This window comes from Cebus imitator, unplaced genomic scaffold (genome assembly GCF_001604975.1).
Source record: "Cebus imitator isolate Cc_AM_T3 unplaced genomic scaffold, Cebus_imitator-1.0 Scaffold66, whole genome shotgun sequence".
Lineage (NCBI taxonomy): Eukaryota > Metazoa > Chordata > Mammalia > Primates > Cebidae > Cebus > Cebus imitator.
In genome coordinates, this window is record NW_016107381.1 from 7330340 (window position 1) to 7357642 (window position 27303).

Genomic DNA, 27303 nt, shown 5'->3' on the forward strand with positions numbered 1-27303 from the left:
AGTATCCCTAACAATCTTAAAAAAAAAATAGCAAAATTCAAAGTAACATTTGCGTACCTTCTAAATTTCCACGTTTATCTCTAAACCTATTGTCTTATACTCGAAGAAGACTTATATTTAGTTTGGTCTTATATGCTATACTTGCTGACATGGTATCCCAAGCTGGATGGCATCCCATACATCACATAGACCTTTAAAAAATAGAAATCTGTACACCAGGCCTCATGCTAAGCACTTAACGTGAATGAGCGTTTAAATCAAGACTCGCAAAATCTCTTAGAACCTGTTCTTAATAGTGTTTGTTTTCTATAAATATGGAATCAGATGTACAGAGAGAGTAAGTTGGCTAGTATGACATGTTTAAGAAAAGGCATAGCCCAGCCTCTAATCCAAGCATGCTGGATCCAGGGAAGTCCCCTAAATGTTTGCCTGCCATGCCGTGCAGCCCCTCTGGGTGCAAGTTAACATTTGGGGTGGTTAATATTTAATCCATGAATAATAAATATATCGTTTGATGGTTTAATAAACTATAATCAAAGATAAGCAGTAACATTAAAAACATTAACAACCTGACAGGAAATTAATACAGGTTTTTAAAAACTATAATTGACTTTAAGTTGGCTCAGATAATTACACATAAAGGTGTAATAACAAATACACATGCATGCTCGTATTCATATTACATGGCTATTCACACACACTCTCTACACACATGCACCATTGTGGTTTTTCCACACAGTTTTTCTTCCGTATACACACTCATATGCTCATTCACATAGCCCAGAGCTTCTTAACACATTCACACACCATTCTTACACACATTTACTCAACTCCTCACATATTTTTATTCATGCACACTCATCCACAGGCCCATGACCATCCTTATACACTCCTCCACTCATAAGTCCTACCCACACTTCTGACATTCACATCTTCCTTATACAGAGTCATTCTGCCACCACACGTACACCTAGAAGACCTCCCCTCATCCTCCTTGGACATGCAGCAGGGTGGCCCTCAGTCCACGGACTCTGGAGAGGGGTGGCTGACGGGGGAGTACAGGATTGAAAAGGCAGCTGCTGTGTAAGTCGCCACACCTGGGTCCAAAATGTGAGCGGGGCTGGGGCAGGAGTGATGGCTACTAAGACAACAATTCTTACGAATTTGCTTGGACCTAAAACACTTATTAAAAGAAATTGTTTAGTATATCATTTGTTATCAAAGGACGCCTGGGCTGCAGAGACCCCTGACAGGGACTAAGAGGCTCTCGAGTGACAATGTCCACCTCGTGACCTCAGCAAGCCCAGCACCAGCTCCTGACTCCCTTGGCTCTAGCCTCTGCACCTCCATTGCCTGTCCTTCCAATTCACCCCTACTACCTGGCCCTCAGGCTCTGGCCACCAGCCTCCATGGCACCATCCTCCATCCAGGCCCATCGTTTTCCTCCTTCTTTCTGGTGGAGATTCTACCTGCCTACTTTCCCTCCCCTCTTCTCCATGGAGCCCTCAAGCCTGCCCTTTCTTCCTTATGCTTACATGTGGGCTTTATTCCAGCTGATTTGAAGATTATGTTGTTATTCTGCCTCCTGTAGTACTGAAGGCATGGCCCTTTTGGAGGCGAGGGTTAGGGATATGAGGAGCTTGGTTCTTGTCAATATCAAAATTTTGAGGAAGAATATAAAATATGATTTGTGATGGTCATCATTATCCTAGCACTCATAGGCACTTAAGTTTGTTTTCATAAGTGTGATAATGTACAGAGTTTACTTCAATATTAGTTCCAGCCAATCTTTACATTGTACGAAAGCTTTTGAAATTTACATTGAAATGGAAAGGGAATCAGGAGACATCAAAACCTTACTATTGCTTTAGGTTTGGGTATGTTGATGTAAGCGTTTGTTAAAGTTCACAGGCAATGGAAATGATGGCAGTATCCAAGGAAAAGCTTTAGTGGCTAGAGGAAATGGATTAATGAATTGTCTTATCTTGAATTGGAGTGAGTAGGGAGGAGAGAAGTGTAAAATACAACTGTTTAGAACATTGGGTTAGAATGAGTACTATAGAACATGTTGTCATCGGTTACTAGTAGAAACGTTACTATAATATAATGACTTTAAATAAAATCCACAATTTAATCTTTCACATTTGAATTAAAAATATGAAAAATCTAGTCTAACAAGAATCAAGAAAAATTGACTCAGTTGGTTTTTTTGAAGCAGATCAAATAGAAATAGCATGTGTATCACAATCATTTGAGAGTCTTTCTTTTGGATTTTAGGCAAAGCCACTTAGGTTGAATTCCTTTTGAAATGTAGTTTGAGGTTTGCTAAAGAATAGCCTTTGGTTTTCTGTTCCTGCATTAGTTTGCTATAAATAGTGGTCTGTAGCTCCGTTTGTGTTCCTGCAAAGGACGTGATCTCACTCTTTTTCATGGCTGCATAGTATTCCATGGTGTATATGTACCACATTTTCTTTATCTGGTTTATCATTAATGAGCATTTAGATTGATTCTGTGTCTTTGACATTGAGAATACTAATGCAATGAATACAGCATGTTCTTACTTACAAGTGGAGCTAAATGTTGAGAATATATAGACATAAAGAGGGGAACAACACACACACTGGGATCTGTTGGAGGTTGGAGGGTGGGAGGAAGGAGAGGATCAGGGAAAATAACTAATGGGTGCTAGGCTCAGTACCTGGGTGATGAAATCATCTGTACAACACACCCTCATGACACAAATTTACCCCATCAAAGACCTGCACCTAAGTTACCCCTGAACTTAAAATAAGAGTTAAAAAAAAGATATAAAATACCTAGTAGATTTAGAAAAAAGGCTTTTCTGAATAATCTCCTTTTAGGTTTGATTACTGAGAATTGTTACTGTTTTAATATTTTAAAATCTCCTTGGTTTTATACATTGTCATTGGTTTGAAATGCTTAAAACTAAATAAATCATGATACATTTTTGAATGAATTCCTGTGAATCTGTATAAATGCTAAATATATATAAACTTAATCAATATAAAAAAATGCCCGTTATTAATTTTTGGTTTCTTAAAAAGCAGATTGTAAAGTAGTATTTCTTTATTTTTATATTTATGAATATATATATATACATATCTACATGTTTGTAGTGGTCATTCATTCACAGTGAAATTGCCAATGGCATTTCTTTTTTATTTTCTCCTGGATTGTTTAATTTCTGTACAGTGGACATTTCATTTTCTTATAATTAGGAAAAATACATAATGTTTTTAGTTAAAATTGGAAAAAATTCTATAAGCAAATCATCCTTCATTTTAATAAAGGAGATGGCAGAAACCCTGTTATGAATATATTCTTGGCACGCTTTGTAGTTTATTTTTTAATTGGGGATGAATGAGGGCGTTTAAAGCCTTGGTCTCTTGGTATGTTTCATTCTGAATTCTAAAAGTTATCAGTAATTTGATCAGGTTTATTTGAGTCCATACCACAAGTTCCCAAACTGTTTGTCCTTGGTACACTGCCTATTTGTACGTGATGTGCTACCTGTCTCAGTAGCTTTTTTTTTTTTGAGATGGAGTCTCACTCTCTTGCCCAGGCTGGAGTGCAGTGGCATGGTCTCAGCTCACTGCAACCTCTGCCTCCCGGCTTCAAGCCTTTCTCCTGCCTCAGCTGTCTGAGTAGCTGGGATTACAGGCATGCGCCACCATATCCAGCTAATTTTTTGTATTTTTGGTAGAGTCAGGGTTTCACCATGTTGGCCAGGCTGAGCTCAAACTCCTGACCTCACAATCTGCCCACCTCGGCCTCCCTAAGTGCTGGGATTACAGGTGTGAACCACTGCGACCAGCCAACTTTACCATGCCTCTGAGTGGAAAGATAGATCTAACGCTTTGATTTAAAAAGTGGCTTAGCTATGAATAGCTTAATAAGTATTTATTTCCTTACAGCTGGCTAACAGTGTCAGTGAGATGAAGCCATCTGTGTTTTCTTATTGGTGCTTAATGGAGTTAGGATCCTACCTCCCCAGAGGCTGGGAGACAGGGGCTCTATCTTTCTTAATGATTACATTTCAAAGGGGTGGTTCCCAGGTCCTTGAAGGACATTGCTGGGTTGTAAAACTGGCAAGAGACTGGGAGAAGATTTACATCTCAAAGGGACAAAGAAAGAATTGATCACTTTAAGTTTTCTTAAGTAAATACTTTAAGATAAGGGACTCCAGGGCCTGCAGTCAGCAAGAAACCTATTTGAACTTTGGTTAAGCTGAGGGAAATGTTAGTGCCATTTTAGTCCTTATAATGAGGGGGAAAAAATCCATAATATTTTTCAGTTAAAATTGGAAGAATTATATAAGCAAAACAGGAAGTTCTCATCCTTAGTTTTAATAAAGGAAGTGGCAGAAACTATCACAAATATATTCTTGGCAGGTTTTGTAATTTATTTATTTGTTAACCTCTAATGAATGAGGGCATTTAAATCTTGATCGCAATGTATCTTTCATTCTAAATCGTAAAGGCATCAAAAATCTGATCAGGGCTATTTGAGTCAATAACAAAAGTTTCTAAGCTTCTTTTTTTTAATCTATGGCTCCCTATGTGTCTCAATAATTTTCACTGTGCCCCTAAGCCAAAAGACCTTCCTGACTCAACTAGAAATATATCCCTAACCTTAAAAAGTGGTTTAGGTCCAAAAACTTAACAAATATGCCCTGACAACTCAGGAACCCTTTTGAAAAAAAGTAACAACTTAAGAACCCTTTGAAAAAAGTAATACCCTTTGAAAAAAGTAATACAAATTATTGGAAAAAAATAATTTTATTTTGAGTTAAACACAGTGACTTAGTGTTTAGGCATGTGTACCTATTGAACAATGCTCAGTTTTTCAAAAACTTGAAATCAAATCAGACTCCAGAGCTGGGCATGGTGGTGAAAGCCTGTAATCCCAGCTACTCCAGACGCTGAGGCAGGAGAATCCAGGAGGCAGAACCCCTGCTTGAACCCAGGAGGCAGAGGTTGCAGTGAGCCAAGATTGTGCCACTGCTCTCCAGCCTGGTCAACAGAATGAGACTGTGTCTCAAAAACAAAAACAAAAACAAAGAAAAGAAAGATCAGGCACCAGTAGCCTCATTTTTTTGTTCAATGTTCATTTCACGTGGCACTTGCTTTTTAAAAAAATCAGTTACTAAAACCCTGCTCCTCACAGATAGGATGTGATTAAAGGGAATATGTGATGATCTAATGTTGAAACTAAACTACCTCAAGCTAGTTAGTAAGTCACATAGTATTCGATAGATGTTGAGTATGACAGATATTTCTCTTGAAAACTTAAATTATCCTGGGAGTCTCTATGAGTTCTGATTTGCACCTTAGAGCGGCACCCCGACACACTGCTTGAAATCTGAGTCTATGTTGTATCTTCTCCTACACTCCTAGAAGTATACCTCAAGTGAAGACAGATATTTCTCTATGTTCCTTTTTTCTTTTCTGCTTTTATTTTTATTCCTTCTCCTTTCAATGTTCGAAAAATGTAGCAATTCAATGTGATAAAAATGTTATTTCATGGATGCTGTTGATATTCCTGGCAACATATTGAATTGTGTTATGTCTCTTAGGGCAAATGAAGGGCTCTGATACAGTGAGACATGTTGAAAACCAAGCAATCGCAACTACCTGAAAATTGGCTGAAATCTGATGAATTTATTGATCTAAGCTTTAGTTCTGTGATTAAAGCGATTAACAACAGACTGAAGCATCGTTTGTCATTGTGTTAGAGTTGACTCGTGTCTTTCTCATGACCATGTGTAAATGATCAATACTTAAAATGTCTGAAAATGGAAACTGGTGATTGTATCTGCACCTTCTTTTAGGTGTTTGCCCAACTACTGTGAACATGGTGGGGAGTGTTCCCAGTCTTGGAGCACCTTTCATTGTAACTGTACCAACACTGGTTACAGAGGAGCTACTTGCCATAACTGTAAGTGGAACACATCTGCTTTCTCTTGCCGCTGTGACGGTTTCTTTGTCCCATTTCCCTTCTCATTACTGTGTGCATATATGTCCGTGCCGTGCAAACTTAGCATCCAGTTGTTAATCAACATCTCGTTTCATAAAGTAGTCAAGATTCCATGTAGAAACATATATATGGAATAGTAAGAAAAGAGTAGAATACCTGACAAAGGGAAAATACATATAGAAGATGAAAGGTAGCTAAGGATTGAAAATAAATTATACGCAGAACGTGAATTTAGTTATCTTGTTCTGTTACTTGAATTGGGCCAGCATTTTGACACTAAACTTTCTAGAAGGCACAGTACAAGTGGAAACATGATCAGTAACCAAATTCTTACTATTCATTCATTTAGGCAAAGAGATTCTCAGAAACAGCCCTGGCTGGACTTGGGGCAGGGTGATTTTGTGGTATGAAGATTTAGATATCCAATGGAGACTAGATGTCATAGTCTATTTGGGTAGTTGTAACAATGCCATAGCCGAGGTGACTTATAAACTGCGGAAATATATTTCTCATGGTTCTGGAGGCTGAGAAGATCAAGATCAAGATGCCAGCAGATTAGTTGAGGGTGTGCTTCTTGATTCATAGACTTCCATCTTCTCACTGTGTCCTCACATGGTGGAAGTGGTGAGGGATGTCTCTGGGATCTCTTTTTTTTCCTTTTTTTTCTTTTTTTTTGAGATGGGGTTTCATTCTTGTTGCCCAGGCCAGAGTGCAATGGTGTGATCTCAGCTCACCGAAACCTCTGCCTCCTGGCTTCAAGCAATTCTCCTGCCTCACCCTCCGGAGTAGCTGGGATTACACTCGTGCGCCATCATGCCCAGCTAATTTTGTATTTTTAGTAGAGATGGGGTTTCTTCATGTTGGTCAGGCTGGTCTCAAACTCCCGACCTCAGGTGATCCACCCGCATCGGCCTCCCAAAATGCTGGGATTACGCATGTGAGCCACCGTGCCCGGCCTGGGATCTCTTTAACAAGGGCACTAATACCGTTCATGAGGGCTTCACTTTAATGGCCTAATCACTTCACTAAGGGCCCACCTCCAAATACCACATTAGGAATTTTCAGGAGAGGGGACATATGAATTTTGAGGGGACATAAACCTTCAGTCTATTGCACTCGATAATCCTTACATTTTCTTGCCCCACCTAGTTAATGAGGATGATAAGGAAAAGGATGGTAGATAATGATTAAATTATGGTGGTAGATCAGTAGTTAATTTTATTCAATACTTTCTAAATGTCAGGTACTTACCTAGTATTTTATATGTCCTAACTCTTTTAATTCTGATGATCATCCTAGTAGGTGAATACAATTATATGCAACTTACTTATAAAGTAATAGATATTAATCCACTTGTTCAAGCGACTTAAAATAGTTGAGGCAGAGTGAGGTTGTGAACATGTGGCATCATCTTCTAGAGCCTGGGATAACAACCAGTGTCCTTTTCTTTTCTGCATTATAAATCATGCATTTTTTTTTCTGGTGAAATTCTTGCATGTGTTGAAAGGCTCATGTTAGTTCATTGTCCAGTTGTTCCAGTGCATATTATGGGAAGACCAAAATGCTCGTCCCCCATTTTTCCCTACTGTTACTGACATTTCTGAGCAACTGAACTCCTAGTGTTATCTCCTATAGCCTTGACTTAAGGCATGGGTATTAGGTACAAAGCCATCAGTCTCATCACCTTTGGCCTGTTACATTGTACTCTGCTTTGTGCTCCTGCCAGAGTTGAGATTGGAATCCTGGGCTCTCAGCTCTGGGGGCCTGCACAGAGGACCCTCGGAAGCCCTGATTTGGTGCTGGGAAGGACATCAAGAGAATCTCTCATTTATACCACTATTGCTGGAGTCATTCCTGGGCCTGAGTTGTGTATATTGAGGTACCTGATAGGATTTTTATGAAGAATATTTGCTGGTGAGAAAGCCACACCTCATCTGTACCAAGAAGCTACCACCTCACCTGTACCCACATGCTAAGTTATCTGACCCAGGACACCCAGCAAGTGGAGGGACAGTATTTTTTTTTTTTTATATCCTCCATTATCCCCATGTAGTAACTAACTCAAAACAGAAAGCTTTTCAGTGTTTTCACTATTCATTTTAATTGTTATAATGACTGAATCTAAATATAAACCTAACAACTCTGAAGACAAAAATTAGATAATAAATAAAGTTACTTTCATCTGTGACCCACAATTTGATCCAATAATTGAGTTCAATTTTTTAGGTTCTTGAGAAGACAGCTCTAATAGAGCTGAAGAGTTTTTTTCCGTAGCTACTCTGAGAAATGGAGCCAGATCAACAGTCTTGGTTATAGTGGAGGGCAGGAAATGGGGTTTGTTACAAAGCCTTTTTAGGAAATAATCATTAAACAGTCATGATATAAAAATCAAGCCATACACATAAAGCAGAAGCCCTTCCAAGTATTCTCATCCAATCCTTTTCCACAACTACAAAGTTGTGATATTCTGCCAAACTCTTTCAAGGACTTTATGAACATATGCATGTGTACATAGAAATGTATAAACGGGTCATTTTTACATGCCCACTTCAGTGCACAAAATGCAAATGTGACTGGAAAACGATCCGTGCTTATTTCTCTATCAGTGTGATATAGGAATAAAATAAAACCATCACACTGTAGAGAAGTGTGGAAGTAAATTTATATGACTACTTGAAATCTTGGTAACATTGAACAAATTAGCCATATTGTTTTGTGTTGTCTAACCACTCATTAACATAATTTTCAAAACTCAAATAGATTCCGGGATGAATATTCAGGGGATTGTTTATTTCTCATTTCACTGAATAAAACGCTTAATGGAAGTTCTCATTGTATTTGGCCAAGTGCTCAGTGAGAGGTGTGCATTATACACAAGTGTTAATATGAAACCTTGTACATGGCAAATATAGTATTATATAACTAAAAACATCCAAACATCCGATTATGGATCTAAATACATTGAAACCACTTGAGGGCATAGTTCATACAAGTATTTCTTCTGCTTTGAATTTTAATTATCTTGATTCTCGTTATAGAGCATTAGGGAGACTTTCTTTAGTAAATTACTCTAAAAATTATTGATGAGGAGCTTTGTGAATGATTTGTTTTATGAAAAAATATTTTATCTACAGTTAATTTTCTGTGAGAATGGAGTATAGCTACAACATGATTTAAAATGTTTCTATTGTATAATTATTGGCTAACAGCAGGTTATTTAATGAGGTTACACTGTTGTGCTTTAGACATTAGGTTATTAAAAGGTGCTACTAGAATTAGAAATTCCAAAATGTGTGCCACAAGATAAGTTATTTATGACATTGTACGTATAAGACTCTAACATTTAATACCTACCTTTTCTTTCCTTATTCTTCGTAATGTCAAAGAAGCTAAATTTTGATTTTGACCAAGTGATTTTATTTTCCTTTAGCAATTAAAAAAAGTCATAAAATCATCCTCATTTTTTCCATCAAATCCCTTTCATCCATATTAATTTTTTCAAAGAATGAGTTTTGTTTTAAAGTAAGTTTTGCCTTTTCTCCTAGTCAGTGATGTACATATTAAATTTCAAGACTTGCAGTATTTCATGTCCAAATTAAAAGTTAAGAGATTCATTTCATGCTATTCCATTAATGTTGGTTCTTTTTTTTAAAGCTATCTATGAGCAGTCATGTGAAGCCTATAAGCACAGAGGAAATGCTTCAGGGTTTTACTATATAGATTCAGATGGAAGTGGTCCTCTGGAACCATTTCTTCTATATTGCAATATGACCGGTGAGTTAATCAGCTTTTATCTTATAGTTAAATTTGCATGCATGTTTTAAATATACAAAATTAAAATGAAATAAGCAGAATGTTGACCTAATTTGCAACTTGATTAAAATGTGTGTTGTTCCTTAGAACTGAAAATAAGTCTTTAAAAAATAATTAAATGGTAATGATTTTAAATGTCTCTTTTAGTGCATGTAGTATCTGTCTAAAACATCTAATAAGAAATGTTTCCAATTATGTCCCCAAACAGAAGGATAGACCATTTCTGGGAGAAGATTAATACATGTAAATGCTTTGAACAATATTTACTTTTTAGATGTATGTAAACATAAAGTTTACATCTTCTTGAATTCTTTACTTACATATGTTTACATAAAAATTAATAATTATGGAAAATGTGTTTGATGAAATTCAACATTAATCCGTAATTTAAAACACTCCACAAATGACCAATAGAAGGAAGTTTTCTCATTTTGATAAAAAGTGCCCACCAGAATACCTTACGGAATTGGAAAGCTTTTCCTGTCACCAGCATTAATACCATTCTCTTCACCATTGTATTGGAGGTCCTAGACAGTGCAATAAAGTAAGAGAAAGAAATGAAAAACATAAGTATTGGGGGAAAAAAGACTAAGAGTCTCATTATTTGTAGTTAATCAGATTACATATTAAAATACTCAACAGTTTACAGGTAAACTATTACTTATTAGGATTGTCATTGTGAAATATAAAATTAATTTTATTTTTGTGCATCAGCAGTAAAAATTAGAAAATACGCTTTTAGGATATCATATTTTCAATAGCATAAAAAATTCTCAAACATGTGGTAGTAAATCTAATGAGAGATGTACAAAGTTTCTACATAGATAAGTATAAAACACCCTTTAGATGACCTAATATCCTAAATAAATGGAGGAATATAAAATGTTTACTGATTAGAAGACTCAATATTGTATAATATCAGTTCTTCCAAACTAGATATTGATTCAGTACAAACCTAAATTAAAATTCAAGCAGGGTATTTGCTTGCAGATTGGTGTGATTATTTTGGTGAAAATCAACACGCATATTCTAAAATTCATGAGTAAATGCAAAGAGACAAGAAGAACCAAGTCAATCAGTCTTGAAGAACAAATTTAAAGGGTTTGACTCTGCTAGATATAGACATTATGCTGATATGCTATGTAAAGCTGTATGTAGCTGCCTGAAACATAAACAAATAGACCAATAAAAACAAAATAGAGAATGTATAAACACACTCACTCATATATGGATAACTGATTTATTGCCAAAGTGGCATTGATACATAATGAAGAAAAGATGGTCTTTTCAACTTGTAGTGCTGATTGAAATTGTACTTAAATGTCAATAAAAGGAGTACTAATCTCTTACTCATTAAGCACACGCACACAAATAAATTCTAGATGAACTGTGCTGTCCAGCATGGTAGCCACAAGCACACGTACCTATTTAAATTCTAATTTAATTAAAATTAATTACAAAACAAAATGACCGCATTTTAAAATTTTTGACTTAAATTTAATAACTAAAATAGGATTAAATTACAGCCAGGTGCAGTGGCTCACACCTGTAATTCCAGAACTTTGGGAAGCCAACGTGGGGGCATGATTTGAGCCCAGGAGTTTGAGACCAGTCTGGACAACATAGTGAGACCCTGTCTGTAATTTTCTTTTTTTAAGTTTACTTTCTCAGTCTCCCTGGCTGTATTTTCACTGCTTAATAGCCTCCCGTGGCTAGTATGGAGTATATCATCATAGATGTGGAACCTTATCGTTTGCTGAAAGTTACATTGAACGGTGCTGTGTTAGGAAGTCAACATTTTATGGAGCAAAACCAAAGGAAAAGGGTAGTATTATTCTACATTGAGGCAGGAGGTGTTACAAAGGAAGATTTGGTACTTAAAACTGGCGAACATACCGTTCAGTGGATATGTGTTCAGAAAACAGCACGAAAGCTAGGGTAGCGGGAGTATGGTGAGTAAGTGGGGAGTATGGTGAGTAAGTGGGGAGTATGGTGAGTAAGTGGGGAGTATGGTGAGTAAGTGGGGAGTAGTAAGACAGGAGAGTCAAGTGGGGTGGGAGGGGAAGAATATGGCTGCATAGCTGTCATGTAAGATTTTTGTTTTTTTACTCTGAAATGAGATAAGACATTGAGGAGTTTAAGATGGGATACAATCTGACTTCCTTTAATTGGATTGCAGCTGTTCCTGGGTTAGGGAATGCTTCTTCGGGAGCAGGGGAAGGAAGGGAGTGAGGAGACTATGCATATTGTACTTTTAAGAGTTGGGAGACCGTTTCAAGTAATGCAAAAATCCAGGACTGATTGCACCAGATAAAAGCACTGTAGATGTGGGAAAAGGTGTTAGATTTTTCTCTTTGCATACTTGTGAGGTGTGAGAAAACAAAAAGCCAAAAATAATGACACAATTTTTGCCCTGGGCAAGAGTGTCTCTTTGAACTGCCATTATGTAAGGTGTGATCAGAAAAGGTTTAAGGTGAAAGATCGTAAGCTCTGTTTTAGACATTTTTTGAGTTTGAGATGTCTGTTTTTCTACATTCAAACAAGATTCTGAGTAGGCATTTGAATATGGGAGCAGCAGCTTCTTTATACTAATGAATGTGTAGTTCTAAAAACCGCAGGTGGTGGCAAATTCTGTGCCAACACATATTTTGGCAGAAATTGCTACAGAATGTGTCTTCAAAAGATTTCTCATTTAACACAAACTGGTGGCTTCCATTTGTCTCCCAACCATTGAGGACATTGCCCTGTACAGCAAAACAACCTAAAACAAATGGTGGTTCCTATATATTTGTCTTCTCAATGAAGCTCCCCCTGCCTGTACAGTATGAATGCCCAGACAGCACAGCAAGTGGTTCTGATTCAGTGTGACCACTGAGGTGGGGCAATGGAAATAATATCATCATGGATCTTTCCAAATGATTCTTACGTTTGGGAATCACTGTTTTAGGCTTTATGGTTCTCAAACTTTAGTATGCCCTGGCAACTCTGGTATGTAAGAATTAAACACATGTGAGAGGACTTTACAGAGAGAGAGAAAAAAGAAGACTTTACAAATACAAGATATGAATTCTAGTATCAAAATGTTTTATTGTTGTTTTTTTACCAACTTGGATAGGTTGGATTTTGAGTGAGATTTATGTAACAGTCTACCACTGCAAACCTGTAAATTCTGTGTTCCCATAAATGCATCCGGAGCTATACACATACACATGTTATATAAAGTCTGATTCTAAAATTAGACAATGATAGGTTGATGGATATCTCTATTCTCTGAAGGTTTAAGAAGCACACACACAGGTGTGCACGTGTGCACATGGGCACACACACGCACACCCCTCGTCCATTCTCATTATTTGCAATAGTTATGTTCCATAAAGTAACCAGGGTCACTGGACTTGAAAACACTGAACATATTACTCCTCAGGGGCAACACAGTAAGATGAGTTTCCTGCAAGTCTCTAGTCACAACAGTCTCATCTAACAATCAATACATAATCTTGTTTTATGTGTGTTTCAGGTTAAAGACATCTTATTTAATACATATCGTTGATTCATGAAGATTATTCATTAACATTGAGCTCATGGCCAAGAGCCCTGTAACTCATGCCTGAACAAAGCTTGTCTAACACATGTTTTCTTTATAAGCCTCAGTGCACACAGCCTTCTGTGTTTAGGAACACTCAACAACATTTCTGGGAGTGGGGGGCATTTTAAACAGCAAAAGCACCAACCAATAGCACAAAAATGCAAAAAATCTGGCATGTAATAGACCACAAATGAGACATTTGTCTATAGTCTGAGAGCTGAAATAAGAAAACACACCTTGGGAGGCTGAGGCAGGTGGATCACGAGGTCAAGAGATTGAGACCATCCTGGTCAACATAGTGAAACCCCGTCTCTATTAAAAATATAAAAATTAGCTGGGCATGGAGGTGCGCACCTGTAGTCCCAGCTACTCGGGAGGCTGAGGCAGGAGAATTGCTTGAACTCAGGAGGCGGAGGTTGCGGTGAGCTGAGATTGTGCCATTGCACTCCAGCCTGGGTAACAAGAGCGAAACTCAAACACAAAAAAAAAAAAAAAAAAAAAAAAAAAAAAAAAAAAAAAAAAAGAAAAAAGAAAAGGAAAGAAAAGAAAACAGTGTTTCCTTGTTCACCTGTAACAGGATATGTGAATGTCAGGCAGGCCAAATTTTTGCGGCCCTGTATGTGTTCACAACCAACTATGAAAGCGTTAGGGTTACAAATAAATTTTAACAAGTAGGCAAATTCACAAATAATGAGAATCTGTGTGTAATGAATATCGACTATATATCTATATCTTATGTTTATTATGGGTAATAATTTAGTAATTTATAGACCATATGTATTATTATCTAAATGATAATGAAATTATCAATTTTATTGTATTGAATTATTTTATTTCAATTAAATCAACATTTACATTTTTATATTACATAGTAAATTAATGTACCTTATTATAGAAGATATGTCTTTGATAAATTATTTAAGGAAAAAATTGTAGTTAAGTCTCAACAATTCTAAAAGACCTGAAGTGTGTGTATATGTGTGTGTGAAGAGAGAGAGAACAGATTTCATGTTTTTGGAGCTAAGATTTTGAAATGAGGTCAAATGGGTCATAGATCCCAAAGATAGAAGAAATGGGGAAAAAAAAAAAAGACTGGAGTTACTGTTAGTATGCAGAGATTAAAGGTGCTTCAACAAGATTATTTAAAAGTATTGACGAAAAAGAGGATATTCAGGAAATTTAAAGCCACGTGAATAGTAAGATGTTCAGAAACACAGATACCCAGAGACAGCTAAATGTCTCCAGTAGCTCTGGAATATTTGAACATATTCAAAGAAAAGTGACAACCTCAGAGTATGGCAACCCAGTGAGAAATACAAGTTACTACTTGAAACTTTCCTTATTGATCTGGTTTTGCATATGAGGAAGCCCAGACTGGGGGAGGTTAAGTGTAGCAGGTATAGCTTGAAACTCTCCATATTGATCTGGTTTTGCAAATGAGGGAACCAAGACTCAGGGAGGTTAAGTGTAGCGGGGTGAAAATATTGATAGGAATAGATAAAGCACTGAAACCTTTGTCTGTTTTCTCACAGCCTGAAAGTTTTTCCTCTAGAAAGGGCTACTGTCTGTCAGTGTTTCATTGCTTGCAGCCAATACCGTATCTTCTAATTATGCAGATCAGGTATAATAACGTGAAAACCAGACAAAATGCTGAATCACTAACTTGCAAATATGTGTCTTACTAAAAAATCCAATTATTAGTCTAGAGTGTCAAATGATTCCACATGTATTAAAATACCTCTAAGCATTACAAGCTAAAAGATACAAACAAAAAATCTGTATTTTGAATGGATAATTTCCTGAACGATGTTAAAAGCTGAAAATTCTTTTTAAAGAGTTTTCCAAACGTAATTTAAAAATAATTAGTTAGAATAAGGTGAATCCCAGTGGCTGTCTCTATTGAAATATATAGGACGGTTTTCTTCTACACTCAATTCATTGCTTTTTCTGTAATGAAATTGTTTTATGTTAAGAAGTTACTCCATATCAAACATTGCACTGTAAGGATGATAGTTTGAGAGGGGAGAAATTGATGAGTGCCAGAACAGGGACTTTCAAGGTTTTCTAAAAGTGAAAACTCTATGGGTTAAACTCATCCCTTCTCGTGGCCCCATTGCAGAGACTCCTGGGTTGAGTTCCCCTGACTCAGTAAGTTTAGAACACAAGGCCTGGGTCTCTGCATTACTAACAAATACCCCATGTGATTCCAAGATAGAAACTCCTGAGACCATTTCAGGAGAAAGCTGGTGAGCATAAGACTTCTAATAGCATAATTATTTTTACTTTAGAAATTTCAATAATAAAGGCCTTCTTAACAGCTATGATGGTTAATAACTAACTGTCCATCATCCATCAAATTCAGTCTTATTTACATCAAGTTTTGCTCCAGATGGCCGTCTCTGCTTTCCTTAACACAGCACTGCCTACCTGCTCTTACGATCTTTATCCCATCTATCACCTTCAGCTATTAAGCAAGAAGCAACACAAGCTTTGCAACTGTATTGCTTAAACAGCATGTTTTCTCTTTGCACTGTTATCACACTAAAAAATAGCAGGCAGCCTAAGGTAAATCAAATTCTTAATTACTCAGTTGCTTTATTTACAAATACTGAAATCTCTTCAGGGGGAGATGTGAGTAGACGCAAACTACCATTCCATGTTTTTAAACTTCATAGATTTTTCTGCCTATTTCAGCCATCCCTTACTCATTTCCCTGTCTCCTTACCCTGCAACTCTTTTTGCATTTAGTAAAAGATAATTTGTAATAAAGTAAAATCATGACGCTTAGGCAGATATGAAAATAAAAGCTAAAAAATTTTAAAGATTTGTAAAATGCATTATTAATAAAGAAACTGATTAAGATATTACAATCAGTTCCAAGGAGAATCCAAAGAAGAGACACATCTACACATTAGGAACGCTGAAACAAGTGTGCATATGGAAGCAACACTAGATTCATCCATGGTGGAGGAGGGAAGGCACTAGAACCTCAACCCTGTAGAATTTGCTTGTCTACAGACAATAATTATTTGTTGTAAGGAGACAGTGCCTTTATTTCTAGGCAAAGACAAAAAACAAATATCTGGCAACCTACATTAAAGGATGATTAAATGTGTCTTGTAGGTTAGAGATAGTGAATTGCTTTGAAGAGATTTAAAGGCTTTTCTCCTCCAGATACATTTGCTTATTTTCTAAGAGTAATAAAAACCTTTGTATCTTCTCTCCTCTAAAGAAAATTTGTGACATTCTAGAGTCAAAGTCTCTCTGTCACTTTATAGAGGGGAAGAAGAGAGAATGTGCCAGACACTCTCTGTAAGTCCAAGCTTCATAATTTTGTGATTCCTCTCTTATGGTGCAACTCAAACATGCACTGCTGTGTCTAGTACTCACTCACTGCATCTGAACATGGGAAACTGAGGTATGAGGGATTGATACTTAGGAGATTCTCTATGAGCAAATGGTCCCTGATTCAGAGGTCCTCTGTATCCGTTAGTACAGATTAGATAGGTAGGTAGGTAGATTGATAAACAGATAGATAAAATCTGTGTGTGGGCAAGATAACTCCTTAACTCGCAGGTAGGGTAACATCTCAGGGCCCTTCACAGTTTCAGACTTAACATTAGTTTGCAATTTTATTAGCTATCTACAATTTATAGAATTATTTTGTTTTTGTTTTTTTTGAGACGGAGTCCCTCTCTCTTGCCCAGGCTGGAGTACAGTGGTGTGATTTCAGATCACTGCGACCTCTGCCTCCTGGGTTCAAGGGATTCTTCTGCCCTAGCCTCCCAAGTAGCTGGGACTGCAGGCATGCACCATCATGCCCAGTTAATGTGTGTGTGTGTGTGTGTGTGTGTGTGTGTGTGTGTGTGTGTGTGTTTTATAGCAGAGATGGGCTTTCGTCATATTGGCCAGGCTGGTTTCGAACTCCTGACCTCATGATCCGCCCACCTTGGCCTCCAAAAATGCTGGAATTACAGGCATAAGCCACCATGCCTGGCTAATTTATAGAATTATATAATACCTCAGAGGCAACAAAAATATCAGAGCCACCACAGACTCTGAATCACATAACCTAGGAGGTTGTGCCCTAATCTAGACAATGCATTGTTTTTTATTCATTCGTTTATTCCCTCATTTCTTTAACAAATGTCTTCTGCATTTTGTGTCAAGCCTTGTGCTATGTGCTGCAGATAGGATTGTTAGCATATCCGAAACTACTGTTGTTCTCACAGAGCTTGCAGACTGGTGGGAAAGACCAATAAAATCAATGACAAAGTATTGAATTACAAATTGTGATGAAGTCTATGTCTTCTACCACTCATTTCTAAATAGGTATTTGTAGAAACTTAAGATCAACCAATCATGTCTGAAAGAACGGTAAAGAAACTCTAACTTGAGGCTTCTGATCTCCAGACAAGCTTTGGAACCTACCTTTTAAGGCATCTAGCTCTGTTGCTCAAAATCTATTGTGACAATTTGATTGTCTGTTCTGCCCTGGAAATCTAGATGGCCTGAAAAGTGTGGCATCTGTTTAACATCATACCTTGTAGTGCTTTTTATTAGAGAATAAAATCACTTACAGGAACTATCATAATATTGAAATATTTTAGAATTTTAAAAGGAAACGTTTGTATGAGCTACTCTTTGACGGCTGCCATGCACTATGGCCTTGAATCTCTTGCAACAGCTTTAAAAACCTTTAGAATCAGGTGTTAATTGTGACCCAGTGGATGCAAAACTGCAGGGAAGTCTCTCTCAGTGTGATCCACAAGGGAGAGAGACAAAGGCTTCAAGCAGGTGTATTGTCCACCTCTCTTGGTAGCTACTCAGCCAGAGTTTAGCTTCTTCTTGCATACCATTGATTTACCACAAGAAAAGGTGAATAGTTTTTTTGAACAATAGAAACAAAGTCCAACAGAGGCTAGGCTGTCAGATTTGTCTAGTTCATAGTAACCTTAAACTTTTAATAGCCAAGGTTGAGTTGGCTCAAATTATAGAATTTCAGACCTTGTTCTGCCAATTTAATTTCCAAATTTGGAAAGGAGGCTCAGATTTTTTTTACCTGACTTTCCTAAGGGCACAAGATCCGTGCCAGATCTGCACCTCAGATCTCTTGATGACTTCGACATTGTACTGCTGGCCACCCGTAATTTCATCGGGTTGTGGATTAAGTTCTCTTTGAGAGTGTTCTACTGATAAAGGGTGAACTGAAATGCAAAGGGGAAATACAAAAATAACAGCTGTTGTTTTGTTTTAGTGGCCCGAACATAGAAAGTCAACACCAAGACAAAAGTATGCCAAATTGCAGGGTCTTTATTGCCGGTGGCCACGGAGGACTCGAGTCTTTCCAACCTGTGGCCCCAAAAGGAGGGTGTCAAGACTTTTTATACCCGTAAAACCACCTCGGGGGTGAGGGTGAGCGGCAGGGGTGGGGTGAGGGGCTTCAGACGTTCTGAGGGCTAGTGGATTCTGTAAATCACCTCCTGGGCGGAGTTGAGGGTGAGGGGCTCCGGACACTCCGAGGGCCAGGGGACTTTTGACACTCTGATTGTTACTTAAGTGTTTCACAAAAGTCAAGATTAGCATTTGTTTACACATTGTCTGGGTAGGGTGGAAATTACAGTCCTTAATTACTTATTACAAGTCACAGGGGCCAAGATGGTATGGGTTTGGACTGCTCGTCTGTCACATTTGGGTTACCGAGAACAGTTAGAAAGCCGAGGTATGGTTGAGGTATGCAGTTTTATGGGGCTTTTACCATGTTACATTTTCACAGAAAAATAATAATCCACACATGGAAGGCAGTAAGGCTGTGAAGTTAGTGCTGCCTCATTTAGCTTGCCTCTCTAGTCCAAACTCCGATGACTGGGAAAGGGTTGGGAATGAAATTCTCACAGTATACCTCCTTATTTTGATTGTTGATCCATGTGAATGTCTTAGTTAAAAAGACGGGGGGAAAGTTTTTCCTACTGTTACTATTTTTCTCCAATCTGGGATATTCCTCTGTAATATAGAAGAGTTGTGGGACTTAACAGCACATATATAGTGGAGTTTTGACAACTTTCGACCTGTTTTTTTGCCTACTAAATCAGAGGCTTTTTGATTCATCTGTTCTTTGCCTGCATATCACAGAAAATAGAGTATAAAGTCTATTTATGATAAAGTTGAAGACAGATATCATATGCCTATCATCTGTTACTAACATTGTGGGATTTTTATTTCATCTAAGAAATTTTGGTAATCAGTATGATGGAAATGTTTATGGACATTCAGGTACCAATACTGATAACTTGGGTAGATACTCCAAGATATTTTACTTCTGTGTTAGTTGAGATGCTGTGTCAGATGTGTTCAGTTCAAAAAAATAACTTCCTATTGTACTGCCTAACTGTGCAGATCACATGATATCAAAATGACTATTTCAAATTCAATTTTAAAAAGATGCACACTGATGATAATTAAATGTTGACTAAAGACAGGTATGTGGAGAGCTATAAAGTTTTGACTTTATTTTTGCTGATACCACGAATAGTTGTTAAGAGTAGAAAAGTCACTGCTTATTTTATATAATAGAAAGTATTTCATGAATTCTAATATGCACAGTTTTTTCATATTGTGACATCACTGGATTTTGGGTATGTCAATGATGAATAGTATTTTGTAGTTATAACAGGCAGCATTTTTTCCTTTCTTGCAGTGAAATAAAATAATGATGCATCTTTTAAAAGATGGAATATCAGATTCAGTGAAATAAAATACATCACAAAAAGTAATCAGATTTCTAAATATTTTTCATCATTAATATTGTGTGGCTAAATTACATGAGAAAGCTCAATAAAATCACTGTAAATGCATGGCAATAATATATATTTCAGGAAAAATAATCACTTTCCATAATTTAAAAATTCTGAGAATCCATTTGTGTTGATTCTACCTCTCAGAGAGGTTTGATGACTAGAAAAATTTGACTCAGATAAAAGGTGATTTTGATTTTCTTTATTTATTTTAACTTTTGCAGACTAGTGATGGTCTCCTCTCTTTCTCCCCCCATTTCTGCATACAAGAAACTGCATGGACCATCATACAGCACAACGGCTCCGACTTAACAAGAGTCAGAAACACTAATCCAGAGAACCCATATGCTGGGTTTTTCGAGTATGTGGCCAGCATGGAGCAACTCCAGGCCACTATTAACCGTGCGGAACACTGTGAACAGGAGCTTACTTACTACTGCAAGAAGTCGCGGCTTGTCAATAAGCAAGGTAAGTAAACCATGGTGTCTATCTTCCTGCACACACATCACATCATGCACACACTCAACTAGCTCCTGAGGATTTTAATTCTGCAAAGTGGTGGCATATAGCTACCGAGGGTATAGGATCTTGCATACTTAGTAAACATGTCATAGTCTGGAAGTCACAAAGATGCTTTTGCCTGAAGAAAAGAACAAGGTCAATTTACACTAAGCTTTATTCAAAGCCTTGATTGCTTTTAAACTCTCTTCCTGGTCTTAATTGGATAACTATACAGCAAATGCCTCCTTCTGATACTCAGTGAATGCACAGTGTTTATCCCTGATAAAGGGCAAGTGACATAAGGCTTGTTTTATCATGGAAAACAGCTAATAAAAATACGGCTTAGTTTTTTGGAAGTGAGTATTCTATGTGCCTCTTTTTCATGGATTGTTGACAGCCTCTGGGTATAATTGAAAATTAGAAAAGACTGCCAGAAACACAGTTGATTCACTAGTTCAAGGAGGAATCAGAAAAACACCTTAACTCTTTATTTGATTCTACTATGAATAACCAGTCTGCTCCTGAGTTCTGGTTTTGGTTTTATGTTTTCTTTCTTTAGAGCATCTCACTATGTCAGAGCTTCTGTTCCTACCACGTCTGCCTTAGAGTAGGCTTAATGAGCTAATTCTTGAAGTTACTGCAAGAGCTTTCCACCTTGTCTCTCGGCCTGCCATCTCTTCCTATCTTCTAACCATCCAGTGCAAAATCCAAAATATTACTCTCTGTGAAGTAACTTAACCTTTATGAATGCTGCTCCCATTTTTAAGAAACACAGTTCTGTTTAAGAATCTCTGCTGCCTTTCTGTTTTTTGTCTGTCCTGCACAGCCTCTTCTGCTGGATCCTGGAATTGCAGATTCTGTGTCCACCCTGCTTATGCAACCTTGATGCCACCCTCCAACACATATTTCCTAACAGTGGCATTGAAGGATGTTTTTCTTTACATGTTAGAGAAGATTTTAAGACATCCGTACAATAAAGCCACTTCTTTCATGTTCGCTCCTGCTTGTCCTAAGACGGGTTGGAGTTCTAGATAGAATGACAAGAATTTAAGGAGAAATTTGTTTCATATAGGAATAGGGTATGTCATAGAGATCATGCAAAAATGCTGAACTGTTGTTCTGACATTTGAACCCTGCCTTTCTGATTAAGCCTCTCTTTACTCTCCACCCATTAAAAATCAGATCATTTTCTCCCCTATGACTGGATTCTCCCTTGCCCTTCCTCTCCTTTTGCTTCTTTTCCTTTTCCTTTTTCAGAATGTTCTCATTTGGCCTCTACCCCTCTAATCCCATCTTGCTGGTACCCACCCAAAACTTTTCTCCTCCTGAAACCTCAATTCTGTTTGCAATGGAGGACCAGAGAGTTGTAGTGTGAACAGCATAGGATTTACAGCTGGAGATGTGGGTGTGTTTGTCGTTGGTTAGGTGCATCTAGAACTTAGATAGATGAAACTTTGATTCATGAAATGGAAGAATGGTTAATGAATCTCAGTCTTTACTTTTCTCTGAAATGGGGCCAATGATACCAGCCTCATAGGGGTGCAGTGATGATTAGGTGGCATAGCTCATACAAAGTGCATCAAGTGATTCCCTCATTTCTGGCTCTCCAGAGCGTTGTGGCCATAGTGAACATACACAGTTTAGTATGTAATGTGTTATTCATTGTTGCTGAATATTCATCTTAGAATAAAAAAGCCGATAAGCAAATCTGGAAGAGTATTCTAAGAAGAATAAGAATGATAATTATGGAAGGGTAAACAAATGCTCTGGAACAAAAGGAATTCAGTCATTATGTGGAAAAGGAAGTCATGCAGTATTTGTCTTTCAGTGTTTGGCTTATTACACTTAGTATAATGCCTTTCACGTTCATCCTTTTTGTCACAAATGGTAGGACTTCCTTCTATTTAAGGGTGAATGATATCCCATTGTGTGTGTGTGTGCATGTATATATATCACACTTTCTTTATCCAGTCATCAATAGACACTTAAGTTTTTTCATCTCTTGCTATTGTGAATAAAGCTGCAATGAACATGGGAGTGAAAACATCTCAAGATAGCGAAGGATGTTATACTGAGTGAAATAAGCCAGATACAGAAAGAGAAATACTTCGTGATCCCACTTATATATGGAATCTAAAAGAGTTGAACTTGTAGACACAGAGTAAAAGAGTGGTTTCTGGGGGAGGGGGTTGGTGTGGAGATGTTGGTCAAAGGGTACAAATTTGCAGTTGTAAGATGAATGCATTCCAGAGATGTAGTATGCAGAATTATGACTATAGTTAACAGCAGTGTATTATTTTACACTTGAAATTTGCTAAGAGAGTAGATCTTAGTATTCTTACCATAAAAATATAAAGTGGCTATGTGAAGTGGTGAATATGTTAATTAGTGTGATTGTGGTAATCATTTTACTGTATACATGAAAACATTGCTTTGCACACCTTAAATGTATACAATTTGTATTTGTCAATTTTACTGCAAAGCTGAAAAATAAAACATAAGAAAGTATAAACAGAAGGATGGTTATCAAAGTTCACAAAGAAGTCAAGCTGTAACAGAAAAAGAAAGCAGAATCCCTGAGGGACTGGTGAGCAAACACCACACAGAGTAAAGGGAGTTGATATGGTTTGGCTGTGTCTTCACCAAAATCCACCTTGGATTGTAATAATCCTTACATGTCAAGAGCAGGGCCAGGTGGAGATAATTGAATCATGGAGTGGTTTCTTCCATATTGTTCTTATGGTGGTGAATAAGTCTTATGAGATCTTATGGTTTTATAAATGGGAGTTCCCCTGCACAAGCTCTCTTGCTTGCCACCATGTAAGATGTGACTTTGCTCTTTCTTGCCTTCCACCATGATTGTGAAGCTTCCCAGGCATGTGGAACTATGAGTCCATCAAACCTCTTTTCTTTATAAATTACCCAGTTGGGTATGTCTTTATTAGCTGCATGAAGATAGACTAATACAGGGGTTGACACAGAATGTGAAGGAATCCCCATCTTTAAAGCCAGTTGTGCCTGTGCACTTTTTTAAAAAAATGCTTGCGTGGTGTTTCAGACTCAAGAACCAGTTTTAGAAAGTCAACTCCAGAAAGGTGTGGAACAGGGGATACTAATCTTGGCTAAATACACATATTTTTTCTCAGGTTGCTGACCTCATGATTCATGTAGGATAGATTTGAGGTGGAGAGACATAAAAGAGAGGGAACAATTGGATTCTGAAGTCACAGTAAGAAATATAATGGGGAAGAACAGGAAGTTGTTTTCAGACAAGCTATATTTAGAGTTTCAGATCTTGGTGATTTAGTGTCAAGTGATAATAATGCCATATGTGAACGAATAAAGTGAAATGTGTATGAAAATATGTTTTCGGCTGCTGAGGATCTGTGACTCAGCACATAGGAGGGATGATCAATGGGAATGCTCAAGTCATTTAGGATTTTAATTATGGGAAGTGGAATGTTCTACCATATTCATGGGTATCTTTTACCTTTAATTTTTATTTCTCAGGATTTTAAAAATTCATTTCTATACTTATGTAAATTCCTTAGTACATTTTTAAAAAAATTCTTGGATTGAACCAAAGCCTGAAACCTTAAAAAACATTCAGTGATTTTTATTTTGTAGGGAAGACAAGAAACTTAAATGTGGAAATATGGTTCAGTATTTAAGAATAACAATTTATTTTTCTTTCTATTCTATGGAAACATAAGGTTTTCAGCAGTATATTGAAATATATTTATTAAGTGTTTCAAGTAATTTTACCTTCTGGTGAAGGGCTAATCATGTAATTAAAAAAAGATGAAGATTCTTCATATTAATGTATTTATGCATCACACAGCTTCTGATAACTCTTTGCTTTTTTTTTTTTTTTTTTTTTTTAATGATGTGGCCAGACTGGCTTGCATAATAATCCTGGGAGAGAGGTTGTCAGCATTAGCAAAGGGGTTATCTAATAGTAAGTTAAAATGAGCATTGGCATTTGTAAGCAAGGGAGAAATTAGTAAAAAAAATCCCAGATGCTCAGTAGGGCTAATGGTGACAACTTAAAGGTTTGAAAGTCGACAGAAAACTGATCAAGCACTTTTGAGAAGCTGACTGATTCGATGTTGCTTACATTCTTCTCATTCCCTGATTCTCAGATGACTACAGTTTATCCTCCATACTTGTTTTTTTCCATGATAGATTGGCTAAATGCTTCACTTCCTTTTCTGAAAATCCTTGCCTAGATATTCTGTTTGTTCCTTGCTCTAGTTCCTTGGCATTATGTTTAGTCTTAACTCTGAAAAGGAGCTGGTAGCTGAACATTTATCGTAGAAAGAGATGCATTTGGCTGAGGGAAACTTCTTTTGAGTGTAGTATTCACTTCCATCATGAAGATTTTTCAGTGTTATTGCTGTAGTCTTTAAATAAATAGCAAAGCCATTAAATGGAAGATAAAATATATTCTTCCAAATAATTCTTAAATCATGACAAGGGAGTGCCAAATCATGCCTAATGTTTGTTAAACAACTAGGATAATTTTAGACAGTAAATTTATTAAGACAAATCAGGGACTTTATATAACATTCCATAATGCTTTAATGGGCTTTTCATGATTTCAAATCAATTTTGCTTTGGTATGTTAATTACTATGATTTATATTTTGATGCTAATTTGTTTCAAAATTACTTTTAAAGAAATTGTGTATGTGAGCTGCTCTCAATCCATTTTTTACTATCATGCCTAAGTTAAAGAGAAACTGCTGGGTTTTTTTCTACTCAAGAACAAATGTCATTTAAGCCCAAATAATAACTTTTTCATTAAAAAAAAAAAAGTTGTCTTAAGGAAATGCCATCAATTATACTGTTTTGCATATCCTTAAATCAAATCGTTCGTTCTCTCTCCTTTTATTCTTTCTGATGATTTTGGAAGAAAGAGAATTATACTGGGAGAAAAGGTGATGGGACTTAAAGCAACTGCCACATTTGTCATGTTTGTCTTTCAGATGGAACCCCTCTGAGTTGGTGGATAGGAAGAACCAATGAAACACAAACCTACTGGGGAGGTTCTTCACCTGATCTTCAAAAATGTACTTGTGGATTAGAGGGAAACTGCATTGACTCTCAGTATTACTGCAATTGTGATGCTGACTGGAATGAATGGTGATTTCCATATGATTTCTTTATGCAAGAAAGAGCTTATTTAAAAAAATTAATCACTCAGTGTATAGCTAGCCAGATACTGAACAAGTTAGTGCAATGAAGGGATTAGGTAAAGGTAGGTTTTGGTGAAACTTGGCATACTCAATATAATCCTAAGTATTAAGTCAATGCCATTTTGAGTTATTTTCTGTAATGGACCATAAGTTATGTACATTTAAATTTGATAATCAAATAGAGACACCTGTTACATGGGGAATTAATTATTATTCCATTTAAAAATATATATGAGTAGGTATTCTGTTATCTTGAAAGTATATTTACAGCCAAAGCACATTTCTTCAATAATCTACCTATAAAACCTTTAAAATTTACTATGGTTACAATGCATTTCTTTTATATTTTTAGAAAGACAAATCATACCACAAAGAACTCATGTTCTGTGGATTATATTTTGAAAAACGAAATCAGTAACATTTTGGGAATTTTAAAATCAACTTAAAAATATTCCTCTAAGTAGAAAAGAAGCTTATAGATGTGTTGTTTATCTGAAAACTTTAAAAAAGACATTGATAGTATTTGAGACCAGAGTTGGCATGTATACTGGTCTTACTTGTTATTTGTAAAGTGAAAATATTTTAAATGTTTATATCTACATTTCAGCATAACATATGTATATGTAACATTGCTAAACAACTGAACCTGTACAGAAGACTTATTTTTAACAAATATTCATAGTCAATCTGGATGTTGATATGAGTGATGTTGTTACAGAATGCACATTGATTACAGTGATAAATCTGCTGTTAATTGAGGTTGTAATTTGACTTAGATAATATTTATTTAGTTAGGAAACCTCAAGATTATGTTATATATATGTAATTCTCTTGGAATAGCCCTTTTAGTGTTACATGTTTGGTATGAAGAATAGTGTCTCTGTTACTCAAACTCTCATTTTTCAAAATTTCTACTCCCTTTGGAAGGCACCCTTTTCTTCTCAGTAACTTCACAAAAAATGCTCTACAGTAATAATGTATTGTAAAATATAAATAGAAGGCTAGTAGTAATGCTTAACACCAGTAAAAATTTACCTAATCATCAATTACTCTCCAATGCTTCCATAACATATTGCTAATTAAAAATGACTTTAAAAAATAAGATTGTAAAATTTCTCATATTAAATTCTGCTAATGGTGAAGTAACTTGCCAGAACTAACCCTTCTCAGATAATTGTTGTAAATCCAGGAAAAAATGTTATCAAAACAACCACTTGAAATAAACAGAGAGCAACCAGATGTAGGCAGAAACTGCCCATGTGTTTACAGCAAAGACTATATCCCAGATCTGAGTGTTAGAATTTGAAACTAAGCAAAATTCACACAGGCTCTAACTAATGAATTGCCAGACCAAGCAATGGCAATTTATTGTGATAAGGTTGTGATTTAACTGCCTATGAAAACAAAAATGAAAT

General features: G+C 36.6%; 1 protein-coding gene across 2 annotated transcripts in view; it reads left to right on the forward strand.

Moving 5' to 3' along the window:
* CNTNAP4 (contactin associated protein family member 4) overlaps positions 1–27303 on the forward strand; it is a 288841-nt gene that overhangs the window by 192547 nt on the left and 68991 nt on the right. For both annotated transcript variants that reach the window (XM_017530599.2, XM_017530600.2), the window contains 4 exons: positions 5852–5958; positions 9652–9771; positions 20461–20658; positions 25679–25835. In XM_017530599.2, coding sequence (XP_017386088.1) covers positions 5852–5958; positions 9652–9771; positions 20461–20658; positions 25679–25835 — 582 coding nt within the window. The remainder of the gene's footprint in view (positions 1–5851; positions 5959–9651; positions 9772–20460; positions 20659–25678; positions 25836–27303) is intronic.